Source organism: Mustela nigripes, chromosome 2 (assembly GCF_022355385.1).
Source record: "Mustela nigripes isolate SB6536 chromosome 2, MUSNIG.SB6536, whole genome shotgun sequence".
NCBI classification, from domain to species: Eukaryota; Metazoa; Chordata; class Mammalia; order Carnivora; family Mustelidae; genus Mustela; species Mustela nigripes.
In genome coordinates, this window is record NC_081558.1 from 25,749,729 (window position 1) to 25,771,010 (window position 21,282).

The 21,282-nt window shown below is 41.0% G+C and overlaps 1 protein-coding gene across 1 annotated transcript; it reads right to left on the minus strand.

Annotated features, from left to right (window-relative positions):
* Positions 1-236: 236 nt before the first annotated feature.
* ASB14 (ankyrin repeat and SOCS box containing 14) lies at positions 237-20,420 on the minus strand. Its single transcript, XM_059387846.1, has 9 exons — positions 20,299-20,420; positions 18,305-18,358; positions 17,726-17,859; positions 17,468-17,626; positions 14,036-14,281; positions 11,490-11,661; positions 10,484-11,027; positions 1,167-1,320; positions 237-415 (listed from the first exon to the last, which is right to left on the minus strand). The coding sequence occupies exons 1-9, from the start codon at positions 20,418-20,420 to the stop codon at positions 237-239; spliced, it is 1,764 nt and encodes a 587-aa protein (XP_059243829.1).
* Between the last annotated feature and the right edge of the window lie 862 nt (positions 20,421-21,282).

Below are 21,282 nucleotides of genomic sequence, written 5' to 3' on the forward strand. Positions count from 1 at the left end.
AGATCAAGACCTGAGCTGGGATCAAGAGTTGGACACTTAACTGACTAAGCCACTCAGGCTCCCTGAGAAGCAGTGTTAAGGATATTAAGAAAGAATAGTAATATCAATATTAATAAAGAATGTAAACTGCATTGAGATTTTAGTTGCTAGGTAAAGTGAGAAATCATGAATCATATGTAACAAGTCAAACTTTAGACAGCTTATGGAATTATACCTTTCCATCCAGAATGGTTTGACTACCAGGTTCCTGTGAAAATCCCTTGTCCATAAAGGTCATATTCTTTGTAAAGGACATATGCTTTGAGACGGTTTGGTAACGGAAGGAAGGACATGAAGACCGGGCAGCGCAGGCGTAAGCGCCCCATACACTGTCGGATCTTCAGGCGGCACAGATGTCTGAGGGGCCGTGGGTTTGCTAAAATGAGAGAAACACACATTATCTGAAGGAAAAAGAATTGCTTTGTTTTTTTAGTGATCTTAAGGTTTAGTCAGCAAATGTGTGTTAAACGTAAGCCACCCCAATTTACATTTATGGTGTCTAAATGGAAAAGTTAATAGGGAAACAGTCCTTCTCCTTGCAGTCCTTCCTGTAGACGTGATTTCAGAACCACGCCAAGCTAAGAGTCCAAAGACTGGCATTGGCTATGGACCTGAAGTCCTTAAATCTACATGTATTAACCACTCCCCACCCCTGGCCTTGCCCTGGCCCTCAGGGTCAGGCTAAGAACTAAAAATTACCACCCTGTGGGGACACTAGATAAAAAGAAATTCCTCTTGACTGATGTGCTACTGTGAAAGAATGTGCTCTGAAGGGTGATTTGATATTCTCTTCAGGCTTTGATTTTACTTTTTCTCATCCCAGTTTTCATTGCCATCTCTTAGCTTCTAAGTTGTATCTACATATCTACAATGTTCTATACGATTAGGGGAAAGGTGTCACCTACCATATAATACGTGATTACCTAACAGAGTTTATCTACTGGGGAATGGTAATAAGTACAAATTAAGTTACAAATAGTAACTTTGTAGATAGGAATAGTATTTTCCTTGGTTTAGGGAAAGCTTTTAAGCTCTTGTAGAAAAGAATGTTCTACAAAGCAAATAAGAATGTAAATACCAAGTAGTATTTTTGGTAAGAATCTTCTATAAGAAAGAAGGATACTTACTCAAGATAAAATGGATTTCTGACCAGAGCCCCTGTTTTTGGAGCACAGCTTTCAACTTTGAACAGATTCGAACTTGATCAACATAGTCAAGCATCACTCGAACAACCTTCCCAGAGAGATGTTGCAGCCATGACAATGTTATTACTTCACAAAACTGAGGAAGAAAATTGGAGCTATGAAAGTAAATGAAAAACTTAAGTATCAATGGTGTTTAGAGCACTAAACTCACAGGAACTGAGGTCTCAAGTCCCTCATTTATAAACTAAGGCATTGAACAAGGAAATTATTTCTTAAGATTTACCCTGGGGGTGGGAGAGGCAGAGGGGAAGAGAGAGGGAATCCTTAAGCAGAATCCCCACTGAGCACAGAGTTTGATGTGGGGCTTGATCCCAGGACCTGATCTTGGATCATGACCTTAGCTAAAATCAAGAGTTGGCTGCTTAACTGACTGAGCCACCCAGGCGCCCCAAGGAAATTATTTCTTAGCTCTAAGAGTTGGAAAAATATTTACTACTATATCTTCTGACCTATGTAAGATGTAACCAGGGTGTGAAAGAGATAGTTAACTAATACCTGTTGTTCGTTTTGGTTGGCCTCATGGCTATCTGGAATAAAGATTATCTTTCCAGCTTCCTTGTACCTAGCCATGGCCACCGAAATTCTAGCCAGTGAGATGAGAGTGAAAGTGTGAGCAACCCCCAGAATGCACTTAAAGAAGAGTAAGGTGTGTGTTGCTGCTTCCTGTCTGCCTCCTGGCTGGCTGGGGTGTGGATGCAAGCTTCTCTTCTGATCATGGAGCTTTCCAGTTAGGAGGCTGTTGATCTCTGGCCTTTACTTATATGAGCAGGGAATGAGCCATCTTATTAAAGCCACTCTCATTTTGGGTTTTCTCTCATTCATCACCTACTCCTCATGCCTGAAGGTTCAGATAGTTTCTCTCTGTAGGTAATTTATACACTTCTGGCAAGGTGCCCATGTAAGAAGTCAAATAATACAAAATAAAAAGTCGGGAAATAATCAATATGATATATACCTAAATGCCATATCCTACATTAATTATAACCTAAAAGCAATATACAATGTAAAAACATATGTTACCTTTCACTTTTCAGAATTCATTCAAAGTGCTTTCTCCATTTCACTGTTTTAATTTTGTTTTGATTGTAATATGAACTCAGGTACTTCTAGTGCATCTACTATGTACTAAGCACAGATCTCTATGGTGAGGAAAGTGGTGAGCAGGAGCTTACACTGATGTATTTGTGGAGGAGACACATAATCAAAAAATGTTAAAAAGATAATTTCAGAAAGTGGTAAGTGCTATAAAAGAAATGGGCAGCATAATAAGATCATGGATGACAACTACCTTAGATAAGGTGGACAGGAGAGGAAGGGCCTCTTTGAGGAGATAACACTTGAAACCTGAAAAGTGGCAGCTTTTCTGAAAGGCTGGGGTGTGCTCTAGTTGGGGGAAATAGAAGTGACCTGGTGGGGGGAAATAGGAGACTGGTGTGATGAAAGCCAGGAGGAAAATGTCTCAAGAAGGAGGTGGTTGAGTCCAAGATGGAGGAGTAGGGGACCTTAGTTTTGACTGGTCCCAAGAATTCAATTAGACAACTATCAAATAATTCTGAACACCTGTGAACTCAACCAGAGATCTAAGAAAAGAACAACAGCAACTCTACAAATAGAAAAGTGACCACTTTCTGCAAGAATGACAAGACAGAAAAACTCACCTCAGAAAAAAAAAAAAAAAAAAAAGAACAAGAGGACAAGAGGCAGTACTGACTGTCAGGATCCTAATCAGTATGGACAGAAGTAAGATGTTGGAACTAGAGTTGAGAAAAATGACTATAAGAATACTACCTGGGCTTGAAAAAAAGCATAGAAAACACCAGAGAATCCCTTTTTGGAGAAATAACTAAAATCTAATCATGTCGTCATGAAAATGCTATTAAAAAGATGCAATAAAAAATGGAGGCTCTAACTGCTAGGATAAATGAGACAGAAGAGAGAATTAGTGATCTAGAGGACAAAATGATGGAGAATAAAGAAGCTGAGAAAAAGATAACTACTGGATCACAAGGGGGAGAATTTGAGAGATAAGTGATACCATAAAGCAAAACAATATTAAAATAATTGGGATTCTTGAAGAAGTGGGGAAGGGTACAGAAGGTATACTGTTGCAAATTATAGCAGAGAACTTTCCTAATCTGGGGAAGGAAACAGGCATTCAAGTCCGGGACGCACAGAGAACACACCCCTCAAAATCAGTAGAAATTGGTCAAAACCCCGAAATATAAGGGTGAAACTTGCAAATCTCAGAGATAAGGAGAAAATCCTGAAAGGCTCAGAACAAGAGGCCTGTAACCTACAAGGCTACAAACATTAGACTGACAGCAAACCTAGCCACAGACTTGGCAGGCCAGAAAGGACTGACATGATATATTCAGGGTGATAAAGGAGAAAGATATGCAGCCAAGAATACTTGATCAGACTAGATGTCATTCAAAATAGGAGAGATAAAAAGCTTCCAGGACAAACAGAAACTAAAAGAATTTGTGATCACTCAACTTGCCCTGCAAGGAATATTAAACAGGATCCTTTACGTGAAAAGAGAGCCCAAAAGTAACATAGACCAGAAGGGAACAAGGACAAGATACAGAAACAGAGACTTTATGAGTAATACAACAGCACTACATTCATCTTTCAATAGTTACCCCAAATATAAATGGGCTAAATGCCCCCAATCAAAAGAAACAGGGTATCAGATTGGATAAAAAAGCAAGACCCATGATCTGCTGTCTGCAGGAGACTCATTTTAGACCCAAAGATACCTCCAGATTGAAAATGAGGGCATGGAAAACCATTGATCATGCTAATGGACATCAAAAGAAACCTGGGGTAGCAATCCTTTTATCAGACAAATTAGGTTTTAAACCTTTAAACTGTAGTAAGAGATGAGGAAGGACACTATATCATAATTAAAGGGTCTGTCAAACAAGATCTGACAGTTGTAAATATTTATGCTTCTAACATGAGAGCAGCCAATTATATAAACCAATTAATAACAAAATTAAACACATTGATAATACAGTAATATCAGGGGACTTAAACACCTCACTCACTGCAGTGAACAGATCTCGAAGCAGATCATCATGAACAAGGAAACGAGAACTTTAAATGACACACAGGACCAGATGGACTTCACAGATATATTTCGAACATTCCATCCTAAAGCAACAGAATACATATTCTTCTTGAGGGCACATGGAACATTCTCCAGAATAGATCACATACTGGGTCACAAATCAGGTCTCAACTAGTACCGAAAGATTGGGATTATTTCCTGCATATTTTTGGACCACAGTGCTTTGGAACTGGAACTCAGTCACAAGAAAGAATTTGGAAAGAACTCCAGTAAAGTGTCAGGATATAAAATCAATGCACAGAAATCAGTTGCATTTCTGTACACCAACAACAGGACAGAAGAAAGAGAAATTCAGGAATCAATCCCATTTACAAATTGCACCCAAAACCATAAGATACCTAGGAATAAACCTAGCCAAAGAGGCAAAGAATCTATACTCAAAAAACTATAAAGTACTCATGAAAGAAATTGAGGAAGACACAAAGAAATGGAAAAATGTTCCATGCTCCTGGATTGGAAGAATAAATATTGTGAAAATGTCTATGCTACGTAAAGCAATCTACACATTTAATACAATTCCTATCAAAGTACCATCCATCTTTTTCAAAGAAATGGAACAAATAATCCTAAAATTTATATGGAACCAGAAAAGACCTCGAATAGCCAAAGGAATATTGAAAAAGAAAGCCAAAGTTGGTGGCATCACAACTCCGGACTTCAAGCTCTATTACAAAGCTGTCATCATCAAGACAGCATGGTACTGGCATAAAAACAGTCACATAGATCAATGGAACAGAATAGAGAGCCCAGAAATAGACCCTCAACTCTATGGTCAATTAATCTTTGACAAAGCAGGAAAGAATGTCCAATGGAAATAAATGATGTTGGGAAAATTGGACAGCCACATGCAGAAAAATGAAATTGGACAATTTCCTTACACCACACACGAAAATAGACTCAAAATGGATGAAGGACCTCCATGTGAGAAGGGAATCCATCAAAATCCTTGAGGAGAACACAGGCCCCAACCTCTTCGACCACAGCCGCAGCAGCCTTTTCCTAGGAACATGGACAAAGGCAAGGGAAGCAAGGGCAAAAATGAACTATTGGGATTTTATCAAGAATCAAAAGCTTTTGCACAGCAAAGGAAACAGTTAACAAAACCAAAAGACAACTGACAGAATGGGAGAAGATATTTGCAAACGACATATCAGATAAAGGGCTAGTGTCCAGAATCTATAAAGAACTTAGCAAACTCAACACCCAAAGAACAAATAATCCAATCAAGAAATGGGCAGAGGACATGAACAGACATTTCTGCAAAGAAGACATCCAGATGGCCAACAGACACATGAAAAAGTGCTCCATATCACTCGGCATCAGGGAAATACAAATCAAAACCACAATGAGATATCACCTCACACCAGTCAGAATGGCTAAAATTAACAAGTCAGGAAATGACAGATGCTGGCGAGGATGCGGAGAAAGGGGAACCCTCCTACACTGTTGGTGGGAATGTAAGCTGGTGCAACCACTCTGGAAAACAGCATGGAGGTTCCTCAAAATGTTGAAAATAGAGCTACCCTATGACCCAGCAATTGCACTACTGGGTATTTACCCTAAAAATACAAACATAGTGATCTGAAGGGGCACGTGCACCCGAATGTTTATAGCAGCAATGTCTACAATAGCCAAATTATGGAAAGAACCTAGATGTCCATCAACAGATGAATGGATAAAGAAGATGTGGTATATATACATAATGGAATACTATACAGCCATCAAAAGAAATGAAATCTTGCCATTTGCGACACCGTGGATGGAACAAGAGGGTATCATGCTTAGCGAAATAAGTCAATCAGAGAAAGACAACTATCATATGATCTCCCTGATATGAGGAAGTGGAGATGCAACATGGAGGGTTAAGGGGGAAGGAGAAGAATAAATGAAACAAGATGGGATTGGGAGGGAGACAAACCATAAGTGACTCTTAATCTCACAAAACAAACTGAGGGTTGCTAGAGGGAGCAGGGGGTTGGGAGAGGGGGATGGGGTTATGGACATTGGGGAGGGTATGTGCTAAGGTGAGTGCTGTGAAGTATGTAAACCTGGCGATTCACAGACCTGTACCCCTGGGGATAAAAATATATGTTTATAAAAATTTAAAAAAATTATAAAAAAAAAGAATTTGGAAAGAGCTCAAATACAGGGATGCCTGAGTGGTTCAGTCGGTTAAGCATCTGCCGTAGGCTCAGGTCATGATTCCTTGCTCAGTGAGAAGCCTGCTTTTCCCCCTGCCTGCCATTCCCCCTGCTTGTGCACTTATGCATGCATGCTCTCTCTCTCTCTGGAAACTAAGTTAAAAAAAAAAAAGTAAAAAAAAGTATTCAAATACATAGAGACTAAAGAGCATACTACTAAAGAATGGATGGGTCAACCAGGAAATTAAGAATTTTAAAAAAATCGATGGAAACGAATGAAAATGCAAACAACTGTTCAGAACCTTTGGAATGCAGCAAAGGTGGTCCTAAGAGAGAAGTATATAGCAATACAAGCCTTTCTCAAGAAACAAGAAAGGATGCAGCACCTGGGTGGCTCAGTTGTTGAGCATCTGCCTTTGGCTCAGGTCATGATCCCAGGGTCCTGGGATCGAGCCCCACATCGGCTCCCTGTTTGGCAGGAAGCCTGCTTCTCCTCTCCTACTCTCCCTGCATTTGTTCCCTCTCTCACTGTGTCTCTTTCTATCAAATAAATACATAAAATCTTAAAAGAAAAAAAGAAAGTTCTCTAATATATAAACTAATCCTACACCTAAAGGAACTGGACATAGAACAGCATATAAAGCCTAAACCCAGCAGGAGAAGATAATTCATAAAGATTAGAGCAGAAATCGGGGTACCTGCGTGGCTCATTGGGGTCTCTGCTTATTCTTATTCCTTGCTTGGTATGGGTCTTTTTTGGGGTTTTCTATTTCTTCCTGTCTTCAGCTCGGGTCACCATCCCAGGGTCCTGGGATTGAGCCCTGCATTGGGCTCTCTGCTTGACAGAGAGCCTGACTACTCCCCCCTGCCTCCACCTGCCTCTCTGCCTACTTGTGATCTCTGTCAAATAAATAAATAAAATCTTAAAAAAAAAAAAGATTAGAGCAGAAATCAGTGAAATAGAAACCAAAAGAATAGTAGAGCAGATCAACAAAACTAGGAGCTGGTTCCTTGAAGAATTAGTAAGGTTGACAAACCTCTGGACAGAGTTACCAAAAAGAAAAGAGGAGATACCCCAAATAAATAGAATCATAAATGAAAGAGGAGAGATCACATCCAACACTGAAGAAATATAATGATAAGAACATATTATGAGCAATTTTATGCCATCAAATTAGGCAATCTGGAAAAAAATCAATGCATTCCTAGAGACATATAAGCTACCAAAACTGAAACAGGAAGAAATAGAAAACCCCCAAAAAGACCCATACCAAGCAAGGAAATTGAAGCAGTAATCAAAAACCTCCCAACAAACAAGAGCCCAGGGCAGATGGCTTCCCAGGGGGGAATTCTACCAAAAATTAAATAAGAATTAATACCTATTCTCCTGAAGCTGATTAAAAAAAAAAAATGGAAGGAAAACATCCTAACTCTTCCTATGACAGCGGTATTACCTTGATCTCAAAACCAGACAAAGACCCCACCACAAAGGAGAATTACAGACCAATATCCCTGATGAACATGGATGCAAAAATTCTCACCAAGATACTAGCCAATAGGATCCAACAATTCATTAAAAGGATTATTCACTACAACCAAGTAGGATTTATTCCTGGGCTGCAAGGGTGGTTCAACATCTGCAAATCAATGTGACACACTACATTAGTAAAAGCAAGCACAAGAATCAGATATCTCAATAGATGCAGAAAAAGCATTTGACAAAGCACAACATCCTTTCTTGACTAAAACTCTTCACAATGCAGGGATAGAGGGAACATAACTCAATATCATAAAAGCCATCTACGAAAAGCCCACAGTGAATATCATTCTCAGAGGAAAAAAACAAAGCTTTCTCCCAAAGGTCAGGAACATGGCAGGGATGTCCACTGTCACCACTGTTGTTCAATGTCGTATTAGAAGTCCTAGCCTCAGCAATCTGACAAGAAGAAACAAAAGGCATCTGAATTGGCAAAGAAGAAGTCAAACTGTCACTCTTTGCAGATGATATGATACTCTATGTGGAAAACCTAAAAGACTGCATCCCAAATTCCTAGAACTCATACAGGAATTTAGCATAGTGGCAGGATATAAAAAATCAATGCACAGAAATCAGTTGCATTCCTGTATACTAACAGTGAGACAGAAGAAAGAGAAATTAAGGAGTCAATACCATTTATAATCACACCAAAATGATAAGATACCTAGGAATAAACCTAACCAAAGAGGCAAAGGATCTGTGCTCAGAAAACTATAGAATACTCATGGAAGAAACCCAGGAATACACAAGGAAATGGAAAAACATTCCATGCTCAGGGCTTAGAAGAACAAATATCTGTTAAAAGATCTATGCTACCTAGAGCAATATATATATTCAAAGCAATCCCTATCAAAATACCATCAACTTGGGGCGCCTGGGTAGCTCAGTGGGTTAAAGCCTCAGCCTTCGGCTCAGGTCATGATCCCAGGGTCCTGGGATCGAGCCCCGCATGGGGCTCTCCGCTCTGTGGGGAGCCTGCTTCCGCCTCTCTCTCTCTGCCTCTCTGCCTGCTTGTGATCTCTCTCTGTCAAATAGATAAAATCTTTAAAAAAAAAAAAAAACCATCAACTTTTTTGACAGAGCTGGAACAAATAATCCTAAAATTTATATGGAACCAAAAAGGAAATAGCAAAAGGAATGTAGAAAAAGACAACTAAAGTTGGTGGCATTACAATTCCAGACTTCAGGCTCTATTACAAAACTATAATCATCAAGACAGAATGGTACTGGCACAAAAATAGACACAGAGATCAATGGAACAGAATAGAGAAACCAGAAATGGTCAGCTAATCTTTGGCAAAGCAGGAAAGAATATCCAATGGAAAAAAAAGACAGTCTCTTCGACAAATGGTGTTGGGAAAATTGGACAGCCACATGCAGAAGAATGAAACTGGACCACAAAAATACACTCAAATGGATGAAAGACCTAAATCTAAGAAGGAAGCCATCAAAATCCTACAGAACATAGGTAGCAACCTCTGTGAACTTGGCCACAGCAAGTTCTTGCCAGACACATGTCTAATGGCAAGGGAAAGAAAGGCAAAAATGAACCAATTTGAACTTCATCAAGATAATAAGCTTTTTCACAGCAAAGTAAACAGTTGACAAAACCAAAAAAACCTACAGAACAGAAGAAGAAATTTACAAATGTCTTATCAGATAAAGGGCTAGTATCCAAAATCTATAAAGAACTGATCAAACTCAACACCCTAAAAACAAATAATCTAAGCAAGAAATGGGCAGAAGACATGGACAGACATTTCTCCAAAGACAACATCCATTTGGCCAACAGACACATGAAAAAATGCTCAACATCACTCAGCATCAGGGAAATACAAATCAAACCCACAATGAGAGGGGTGCCTAGGTGGCTCAGTCAGTTAAGCATCAGCTTTTGGCTCATGTTGTGATCTCAGGGCCCTGGGACTGAGCCCCATGTCTGTCTCCCAGCTCAGTGGGGAATCTGCTTCTCTCTCTGCCCCTCCCCCTACTTGTGCTCTCTCTCCCAAATAAATAAATATTTTTTTTAAAAAAAGGTGATCAAAGAGACCTATATAATCAAATTTTAGAGCCAAAAGAGAGAGCGAAGAACAGAGGGGTTTGGATTTCATACCCCAGGAACATTTTAGCTAGGTTGCTCACCACTTCAAAAAAAAAAAGTGTAATTAGTTTATTAGACTGCATTCATTCTTTAAAACATTACTCAGATGCTATGCTACTTCGTTTATGAAATTCCCCCAGGTAAAGTTAAATCACTTTTCCCTCTGAATGGTTTCTGTACCTTTTACATCTACTATCATATCCCCTTTACATGTATTTATCATATGGAAATCTTTTCAACTATGAGCTTCTGGAGAGAACAGATAGAGCCTTATCTGTTGCTGTAGTTCAGGGCCACCAATAGTGACTATATAAGTTGTGCACTTACCATAGTATCTTTGATAACTGTAGATGTCCAGCCTTCAAAAGTATAGCAAGGATGAACTTTGTCTCCATGAGGACAATCAAAGCATCGCTCTGTGTCATACCCATAATTCAGTAGCATCCTGAGCATGACTTCATCTTTCAGCGTGTACTGCAGTGCTGATGGGAAATGTAAAGGGTTGACTTTGCAGAAATAATTGACATTGGCCCCATGCCGGAGCAGCAGACTTATCAGCTCATAGTTGCCCATCCGCAGGGCTATCTGGAGGCAGTTAACTGGGTCTTGATTAGGCAGAGCTCCAGCACTCAGAAGCAGCTTAACTGAAGAGAGGTCACCATTTGATACAGCAAAATATAAAGCTGACTTCCTGTGGTCATCATAGTGTTTGCGAATTCTCTGATCCAGCATGAAATTTACATCAAATCCCTCCTGGATGAGGAGTTCCAGGCATTCGGGGTGGGCTCCTGCTGCTGCACAGTGCACGGGACTGATGCCACTTTGTTTAATGGCGGCAAGATCCGTCACTGGAACCAAAATCTTTAGGACTCTGAGAAAGAGTTTCAAAGTGCATTTAAAAAATTGTTTTGCTAAGATGCAGCATTAACCTGTTTACAATGGTTTTATACCAGTACCGGATGGTATTAGTATCAGGTGACATTAGGACCCCCCAGCCAAAAAGTGCATAATTCCTGCAGCCAAAAGCTCAGAAACTTAATAAAGTTAAATGAAACTACTGTCTTTATATAAAACTCAGAATTACTCTAGTCACTGAAACCTGGGGTTCCCCATATAAAGACCTGATAATAAAGTAGTTTTATGTCCCTTTTGTGGCTAGAGGATACCTGTCTTTACCACTTTCTCATTGATTAAGAGTTTCCTACCTTTAGAAGGGATGTTGGAATTACAGGATCAGAGATTAAGTAATACAAAGTTCCCAGAAGCTTCTCCAGAACCTCCCTCCCCCCATAGTTCTTACTATTTCTATCGGCAGTAACATAATTGAACTTACAACAAATGGCCTCTGTCAGCTGCCACATGAATGGGCAGGTGGCCTGAATTCTTAGGGATGTTGGCATCAGCTCCATGCTCTAGTAGAAGAGTCACCGAGTCTGGATTTCCTCCACTAGCAGCTTCAAGTAAGATGGAAGAAGAGTCCGAGGCCTGCCCAAGAGCGTTAGCTCCTAAAAGGAAAAAGAGTCTTGTTGTGCAAAAAGTCTTTTTCCAATGTATTGCTTATGCATTCTGAATATATCAGCACAGCCAGAAAGTAGTTAGAAAGGAGCCACTTTAGCAAAGCACTATGAATCAAAGAAATAAAAATGTACCTCCTGCTCTTAGCCAGTTTATAATGTACCTGGGGAAGGAAGAAGTGGTACAAACAGTCTCTGACTTATGAGTAGGTTGGCTTTCAGAGGAATTTTATAAGGTGTTTATTTGGAACTTGAAAATTCCAGGAGAATTAATTTTATAAAGGGTGATTTTATTTCCAGACCTGCCCATAAAAGCCCACTTACCCCATATATATAGGGTGGTACCCCAACCCTGTTGGATGGTAGCACCAGGCCATCTGTTGATGTCATGGTGGAAAATGACATTTGTTCTGTGGTGGGATGTTCATAGAAAGACACACCATAGTTGTTTGTAGTTGAAGTTGGGGACTTAAGAGTTAAAAGGATACATTGTGGTGCCCATAGGACGCTGAATGTCATGTGATGGTGTGGATGGTAAGAGTACAAGCAGGCAAAATGTCCTCTAAAAGTTCTTAGTTCCAGACTTTGAGGGGGAATTGGATGGTGAAGGAAGGAGAAAGATGTTCCAGTTGCAGAAGGCCTCTCAGTAAAATGGGTTTTGAAGAAAGAGTAGTCTTTGAATGGACAAAGAGCAAGGGGAGAATCCTCCTGGGGACATTCACAGAGGATGTGGTTTTAAATTAGAAGAGACTCCACAGTCATCAGAACATGGTAGCTGCCAAGAACCCCATTCCTAGAATGCACAAAGAAAGGTCTAATAAGCCTCCATGGAAAGAGTGTTGACTATGGACAGGTTCCTTTATGTGCATCATTTCTAAACTTCACATCAACCCTAATAAGGAGATGCCAGTATTTCCACTTTAAAGATGAAAAAACTGAGGTTCATGGAGGTTAAGTGACTTCTTCAAAGATGCACAGCTGGTAAGCAAGGTAGTCGGGATTCACAAGCAGATGGGACAGACCCAGGGCCCGTTTTTGTGGTGCCATGTTGCCACCCTAGTAACGCAGGGTGGTAAAGTACTGGGACTCAGCATGAGACAGATGTGGGTTCCAATCTTGGCTCTGCCATTTCCTCGCTGTGTCGATTTGTGCAAATTACTTCATAAGGGAGTTACCTCAGGGAAATACCTCACTGAGGTCAACGGATGCTGGTTTCTTTTAAGAGTTAAGGTCTTAAAATCTGGCGCCTCTCCTCTTTATATTTTAATCAGTGATCTACACAAAAGATGGCTCCTTTTTGTGTAGATGAAGGATCCAGTGTTTTCATGACTTTAGACATCTCTGATATTGCTCGTTTAAAACGTCTTACTTACAATGTCTTATGGCCACTGATCAAAAACTACAACAGCTTCCCCTATATGATGGGAGAGTTCCAGGTAAGTCTAAAAAAGCAGAAAGTTGTTCTTTAAAAAAAGAGCCCCTGTAGTCTAGAATATTGGAGAGCAGGACCATATATTGTTGAAGAAAGAAATAAGGCTTCTGGACACAAACAGGAAGGAGAATAAAGAAGGTAAATCTAATATTGGGACTTTATTAAATCTTGGTAAAGATTTGCATCTTTGGCAAAAAGTTCTTAATCCTACATTGCTTCGCCAATGGGGGTCTCCTCAAAGACAACAAATGCCAAAGTTTTCTGAGTCAAGGTCTCTGCCAGTTTAACTAGGATCTCGAATTGGCAGCAGGGGAAGGTGTATATAAAGGGAAGTCCTCCAACTGGTATCATCCCTAGTCCTGTTCCTTAAGTGTAGAATGAGGACAGTGCCTACTTCATAGGACTTTGGAAGGTCATATGAAGAACCATAGGTAGCTTAACAGCTCATACTTAGAAAGTACTCAATAAATCTAAGTTGCCTTCCCCTTATCTCAGTTGTGGTTATTACTGGAGAGAGAACTAGGACCCAGAGAGAAGCCACCAGGAAACAATTCCTAACAACAGAAACATCTGATAACACACTGGACTGCCCGTGTAGAGACAACATGTAGAGGGTGATGTGGGGTCTGTGACCCTAGAAAAGAACAACACATAAAAAATTAAACAAAAAAACACAGCAGGGTTGGGGAACATTATGTAAAAGAGTAACCTGCATCCTAGTAATCTTACGGAAATTACTTCACATCACAGGACAGATATTCAATCTCTATTTTAGGCTTTTTAGTAGCCAGTATTAACACATGCTTTCATCAAATATTTATGTTAGGCTTAAGTAAAATGTTAACTTTTATTATGCTGAAGCTCTCCATGAAAAGGACGACACTTGCATCATGTTACCCCTTGGGGGTGTGCTGACCGTATAGAAAATCTTGCCTTTCTGCAGTAACATTTCCATGATTTCAGTGTGTCCACTTTGGGCAGCAAGAGCGAGAGGAGTGAATCCATAGGAGCTCTGTGGGTCAGGGTGTGCCCCTGAAACCAACATCAGCTTCACTATGTCCTGCCTGCCCAGTTTGGCTGCTTCGTGGAGAGCTGTCCTCTCGTTGGTACAACGCAGATTCACGTCTGCCCCATAGCTGATGAGCAAGGCGGCCATCTCATAGGAGTTGTGTAGGACAGCTGGGAAATTAGAGGTGAAATAGGCATCACGTTCACCAGGAAATTATGGCCAGAGTATCTTATTAGCCCAGTGTCGCTCAGGCTTTGTAAGGAGCTCTTCCACCTACTCCCATATGCAAGCATTTCATGTTTAGGAAACAGATTGTAAAATGTGGCTTATATCCAATAATATTAATAGTGTTTTACATCGATAATCTATGGGGTTTTCTGTAAGCCATGAACAATTATTGCCTGCTCATGTGACTAATAAACATAAACATACATGATTTTCATTTATCATTTCTTCCCTCAAGAAAATGGGATCTTAAGTACCCAATACAGTCCTAGAAATGTTTTTAAGTGCTTTAAGTGAAAAAACCAGCAATAATTAGGAAATTATTTTTTTACTTTTTTTAGGGAGGGGTAGCATGCAAATGAACAGAGGGGCAGAGCTCAGCACATAGCCTGTCTTGGGGCTCAATCTCATGACCCCAAGATCATGACCTGAGCTGAAATCAAGTCATTGCTTACCCACTGAGTGACCCAGATGCCCCAGGAAATTATTATTATTATTATTATTTTTAAAGATTTTATTTATTTATTTGACAGAGAGAGATCACAAGTAGGCAGAGACGCAGGCAGAAAGAGAGAGAGGAGGAAGCAGGCTCCCTGCTAAGCAGAGAGCCTGATGCAGGACTCAATCCCAGGACCCTGAGATCATGACCTGAGCCACCCAGGTGCCCCAGGAAATTATTTTTAATCATATGTTTTGTTAAAATCTTCTAGGGGCACCTGGGTGGCCCAGGGGGTTAAGCCTCTGCCTTTGTGTCAGGTCATGGTCTCAGGGTCCTGGGATTGAGTCCCGCATCAGGCTCTCTGCTCAGCGGGGAACCTGCTTCCCCCTTCTCTCTGCCGGCATCTCTGCCTACTTGTGAACTCTCTCTGTCAAATAAATGAATAAAATATTAAAAAAAATTTTTTTCTAACTGGCTTTTCTGCATTTATGCTGTTACCATTCACATTTGGATGATAATCTTCTAGTCCTTCAAGATTCTAAAACAATGTATCCATTTCCCAGGGCATCTGGGTGGCACAGTTAAGTGACTGACTCCTGGTTTCTGCTCAGGTGTGATCTCAGGGTCTGGGAATCAAGCCCCACATCTTGATCCATGTTCAGCTTGGAGTCTGCTTGAACTTCCCTCTCTCCCTCTGCTCCTCTCACTCATACGTGTGCTCTCTCCCTCTCTCTCAAATAAAGCTTAAAAAAAAAAATGTATCCATCTCCCTATCCAATTGCTGGTTATTGGTACCCACTGTGTGTGAGGAAGCTTGCTGGGTGCCAGATGTTGAATCTGTGAACTTTGTTCATAACCATTTATAAATATGCCCTGGAAAGTGCTTCAGGACTAGAAATACAGAGTGCCAAGGGCTTTGGGTCTTTCTTAACTTATTGAGCTGACATTAGTGTGCACTTTCATTCTGGAAACTCATGTCCTCTGTTTAAGGAAATGATTTTCTCGACTTACTCATTGATGATATAGGACCTCCATCTTGTCTGTTCTCTTTCTAGCATTTCTGAGATTCACATGTTGCTCCTCTCTTTTTCTTTCCTATTTTCATTTCTTATCTTCTGGAACTTTTCCTAAATTTTATCTCCTAGCATTTGTTTTTAGTTTTATACTTCTCCTCCCATTTTTAATTTTCAAGGGCATTTTTGTTGTTTTGTTCTTTTGGAATGTCCTGTTATTCCATTACCTTTCACTAATTTCTCTAACTTCATCATAATTTCCCCCTACATTTTACTTTCCCTAGTCTTGTCTCCTCCAAGTTGCTTATCTCGAAGATTTTGCTCAGATAATCCTTATCAGTCTGCTTGTGATTGGAGAGTTGGGGGCTAAAACGTGTTGACTGGGAATCCTAAACATTGGGAGTGGCTCTTGGGCTGTGTTCCTGTGTGTTGATCTGCCTGGGAGCCCTCAATTATAATTTCTTTCTTTCTTCTTGGGTATATCAAATTCCCCAGAGAAGCCTCCTCTTGAAGGGTAGAGTTCTGGCTGCCAGCTTTCTAGAATCCTGGTGGAAGAAAGGGCTGGGAGGTCTCAGCCTGTGTTTACTTAATTTCTCCAGTGTTTCAATCTGGTGCCCCCACCATTACCAAGTATCCTCCCAGTCCGGAGAGCCTCTGTTTAAACCACCCAGAGAAAAAACCTCCAGAATTCAGGTGAGGTGAAGCAGGGATCTGTAGCTCTGGGTGCTTGATCCTTAATAGTGTTCCAGCAGTCCTGCTAGGTTAGCTGCCCGTCCTTCGTCGGGGCTCCAGGAGGTAACTATTGCCAACAACTTCCGGGGCTTTTGATATAACTGTATCGCTTTCCCCAAGAGCAAGTTAAGATTCGGCTTTCTTGTCACTGACTATTCATCCACCTGCCCTCCAGGTTTTCACAAACTATGCTGCTCTTGTCCCCTCTCCTGTTCTCTCTCTTTTGTATCTTACCTCTTTAAAGCAATTTCTTTACTATAATTTTAGTGAAGACTCAAGAGGGAGCAAAATCAGCCATTGGCATTCAATCTGACATCAGCTGCCTCTTTGTGTTTCTTACCCTGAATTCACTGGTGAAGGTACTGTGCAGAATGATCAGCTCATCCATATGGAGTTTGCCTTGGGCCACCCTGTGGGCCAGTCTACAGAAAGCTTCCTGAGGGTCAGGAACCCACGTCTGGTCAGCTGGGACCAGAATGCCAGCCCTGCAACCATGCATGAAAAGCTCCCCTTCCATTTGCAAGGACGTGGAAGGAACTAGAGAGAACTATGCTAAGTGAAATCAAAAAGACAAGTACCATATGATTTCATGCATACGTGGAATTTAAAAAACAAAACGAGCAAAGTTGGGGGGAAGGAGAGAGAAAGAGGCAAATGAAGAAATGGACTCTTCACTATAGAGAACACACAGATGGTGACGGGGTGGGGGTAGGGGGGTGGGGGGCATCCCCAGGTGATGGGGATTAAGGAGGGCTCTTGTTGTATGAGCACCGGGTGATGTATGGAGGTGTTGAATCACTGTATTGTTCAGGTGAAACTAATATAACACTGTATATTGAATGGAATTAAAATAAAAACTAAAAAAAATTTTTTTGACTTTGAAACCTGTGGGCATGGAGGACACTCAGAATTACAGACTGTTTTCCGGAGACAAGGTATTAATTTACCTGTAAGAAGAGGAGAAATGCCTTCAGAATTCTTGGCATTCGGATTGCAGCCATTGAGAAGAAGAAAATGGGCATTTTCTAAGAGGCAAGTGCTGACAGCCAAGAAAAGTGGCGTTTCACCATTGTGGGTGGTTTGCTCCCACACGCTGGGTTTTGAAGCTGAAATAAATCCATTACACCATTACACAGGTGAACATACAAAATAAGGTTTACATATATTTCTCAGAAGCATCAGGAAGAGTTATAATGGGAGTTTACCTTTCAGGGTTATTTGCAAAATGTTCTTATTTAACTGCACTGCGGCCCTGTGCAGAGGAAGCCAGCCTGTCCCGTCTGCTTCCTCAAAAGCAGAATGGTGCTTGGTCAAGTGTGACAACGCATCTTCCTTACCTATTAGCAAGTCAAAAGGGGAACAGATTCACATTTGGCACAAACACCTGAGGCAGCCCGTGCTGCTTCTGTATTCCTCCCTCCAGGTTAGTGCCCAAGCCGACAGAGTTCCAGCCCCAGCCTGATGAGAGACGCATTAGAAGGGCAGGAGACTAAGAAGCAGTAAGGCCTTCTGCCTAGTGTTCCCTATCCCCCGTGGCCTGTGGCCGCCCCCTTGGGCTGTCATATACAAACAGCTCAGTCCGCCCAGGAGCCCAGCAGCGCTTTGCTAAGTTGTGCTGTGGTATTTTCTCGCAGGCTCTGGAGAATCAGCGGTGGGCCCCACAGGGTGGAGCATCTGGGAGAACATGCTTCGGGGCTTCGTGAGCTTGGCGGGGGAGTGCCGCCGGTGTCAGCCTCACACGGTACCAGGAGTTGGAGAGGATAGAATAGGAAGAGTACTTAACTGCCTCAATTGTTTCAATTATCTTCTTGTAGTCAGCACTCAAGAAGGAATGGAGGCTGCGTAGAAAACAAATATATATGTAAGACCCAAAGTGAGGGAAAAGCAAAGGCATCTGACAGAAACACAAAGGGTAAGGGCAACTGATTTTAGCCGAGGATGAACTCTTCGATGAGGCAGTTACTGACGCTGCATGGAAATAGTGCCAAAATATAGTTTGACCCGTCTTCCAGGGGAACCGCTCTCCCGTGACTGTCTTCCTTGGTGGTGGGGGGTGGGGGCGGTGAGGGGGGCCGCCGCATTATCCTACCTGTCTTAAGTAGCCTTTCCTCATTCCTTGAAGTGACTGACCAAGTCAGCAAGCCTTCCTACCTACCACATAGCTCTTGCAAGTCTAATGACTGAAATTTTAAACTATAGTTAATTTTAATTTTTCTGAAACATTTCAGTCATCAAAATCTTATGCCTTTCAACCTAAAATCATGACTGAATTACTGAACATAAAAATTTTTCATCACAAGGTTAATAGAACAGATAATCTAAGAAGCCCAATCTCTCTTTTTCTTTTTTTTTTAAGATTTTATTTATTTATTTGTCAGAGACAGAAGGAGAGAGAGCGAGCGAGCACAGGCAGACAGAGAGGCAGGCAGAGGCAGAGGGAGAAGCAGGCTCCCTGCCGAGCAAGGAGCCCGATATGGGACTCGATCCCAGGACCCTGGGATCATGACCTGAGCCGAAGGCAGCTGCTTAACCAACTGAGCCACCCAGGCATCCCAGAAGCCCAATTTCTTTACAAAACTTTATTGAAAGATGACTTTAAAGAATATTCCTAAATGTAACACAAACATGTAGGAATAGTGCAGTAAAAGAGCACAAACTCTGAAGCCAGACTGCCTGCCTCTCTCACTTACTAGCGCTGGGACCTTGGGCAACACTCAACTTGTCTCCTCATCTCTACATGGGGATAATAGGACTTAACACATAGAGCAGTAACAAGAATTAGAATTTAAATGAGTCACTATTTATGAAATGCTTAAAATAGTGTGGCACGAAGTGATCAGTCCATGAGTTTGTTACTTTAAAAAGGGGGGGGGGGTTGCCTGGGTGGCTCAGTGGGTTGAGGCCTCTGTCTTTGGCTCAGGTCATGATCCCAGGGTTCTGGGATCAAGTCCCGCATCAGGCTCTCTGCTCAGCGGGGAACCTGCTTCCCTTCCTCTCTCTCTGCCTACTTGTGATCTCTGTCAAATAAATAAAAATCTTAAAGACAACCACAACAGTTTTAGTGACTTCGACATCCCTATATTTAATTATAAAATCTCTTGGAGTTAAAACACATTCATCCAGTTTTATGTCCAGCCGGCAAACAGAGGTCACCATCCCCAGCAAACAGGGTTTATCACCCCTGAAAAATAATAGTAACTACTGGGGGGTTAGGCCGCAGGTCAGCCAGAGAGTCTGAGCAAGTGTGCCTGGCTGTGCTCAGTCCACAGCCAGGGCGATCCTTTTACACCACAGAAGGTCTTTTCCTGGTGCTGTCATCGCAGAGCTCTGAATACGCACCCTTCAGAAACGGTTAGTCTTTTCTAGGTTTACATAATTCCTCCTTTTGATTTGAATAATGACTGGACCTAACCCCACCTCCCCACTGAGGCTGAGGATAATTTTCTATGTGTATTGGTTGGATTTATGCATTCCCTTTGAATCTCCAAACACCAGATGCATTAGAGTTCTCTAGTCTTTCTTATCCTTGTGCATTTCTTCACATTTGCAGCCAGAGCTGCTGCTAACCTCCTTCAACTGTTTACTCCCCAATTACATTCTGATTTATTTCCAAATTTCCCTGTCTGGCTGGTGAGACATTAAGTCTCCTAGATAATTTAAGTGACAGTTCCTTGGGTTTTGACCTTCTCTCCTGTTTTTATCACAACACTAGAGCTGTGCTAACAACAAGTCTCCACTATTGAATACTCACACTACATTGCCAATGAAATACAGTTACCTCTCATCTGCCGATGCCTGCTGTGTAGTCCTCGGCCTGTGAATGTCCTGTAAACTCTGCTGGATGATGAGCTGGGTATCAAAGTCCTCATCTGTGTCTTCATCACTCGTGGAATTATCCATGTGGAACGCTGACAGATTTAAAGGCAGAATGAATTGAAAATATTTTTCCAGTTGTGTAAAGACTTAAATACTTAAAATGACAAATGAAATTCAGAAACCTACAAAATTGATAGGATTGGGAAAGAAAATGCAAAATTTAGGGAAAAATTCATTAAATTTTTTCCCCATAAATTTAAAAAAGTTTTCTGAACAGCCACAAATTCAACATACATTAGAAGTTTCCAGGAGCAGCCATTTACTTCAAGCCTATTCAGGAAAAACAACCTTTCATATAAAAAATTAGGTCAGTGCCATTTGACTATGAAAATAATATTTTAGTCTTGGCTTAGGAGTTTTTTCTCAGTCATTGTAGCACCCACCCCAAAGAACATCTTTATACTGAAAATAACAGTAAATACTAAAAACAAAGTTATAGAAATATATGTCCTCTCAAAAAACAACTTGTACCAGAATATTGGTAGTTAAAAATAATGTATTTTATTAGGTAATATCTCAGTGGTTTTAAAAGCACATTTCTGTTTTAGCATAGAATAGGTTTGATCACATACCAAAGACTTTTTACCTTCTGGTATATCCTTCAGGAGAGCATGGAAGTTCTCACTGTCAAAGATTAGCACATCAGAATTTTCATTTATATTTAGGCTCTCCGCTCCCCTGTAGTGACCATTCCATTAATAGCTTTACTATAAATACCCGATCATAAGACAGTCTGGCACACTCTCCTTGTTTTTTTTTTTTTACATGTGGTTTAGCTGTCTTTGGAAACATGATCTCTTTTCTTCACTGCTGTATTCATCAAATTTAAAGGACTAAACATTTTATTCCTGGTATAAAATGCTTTTGCAAGGGATGGGCTGTGTGA

Bases quoted from the DNA above. Each gene is read 5' to 3' on its own strand.
- ASB14 (XM_059387846.1), bottom strand. From the start codon at position 20,420: ATGGATAATTCCACGAGTGATGAAGACACAGATGAGGACTTTGATACC. The intron at 14,282-17,467 runs GTAAATTAATAC...CTAATTTCCCAG, and splicing joins CATTTCTCCTCTTCTTACAG to CTGTCCTACACAACTCCTAT. The intron at 416-1,166 runs GTAAGTATCCTT...CTCTCATTTTAG, and splicing joins AGAAATCCATTTTATCTTGA to CAAACCCACGGCCCCTCAGA.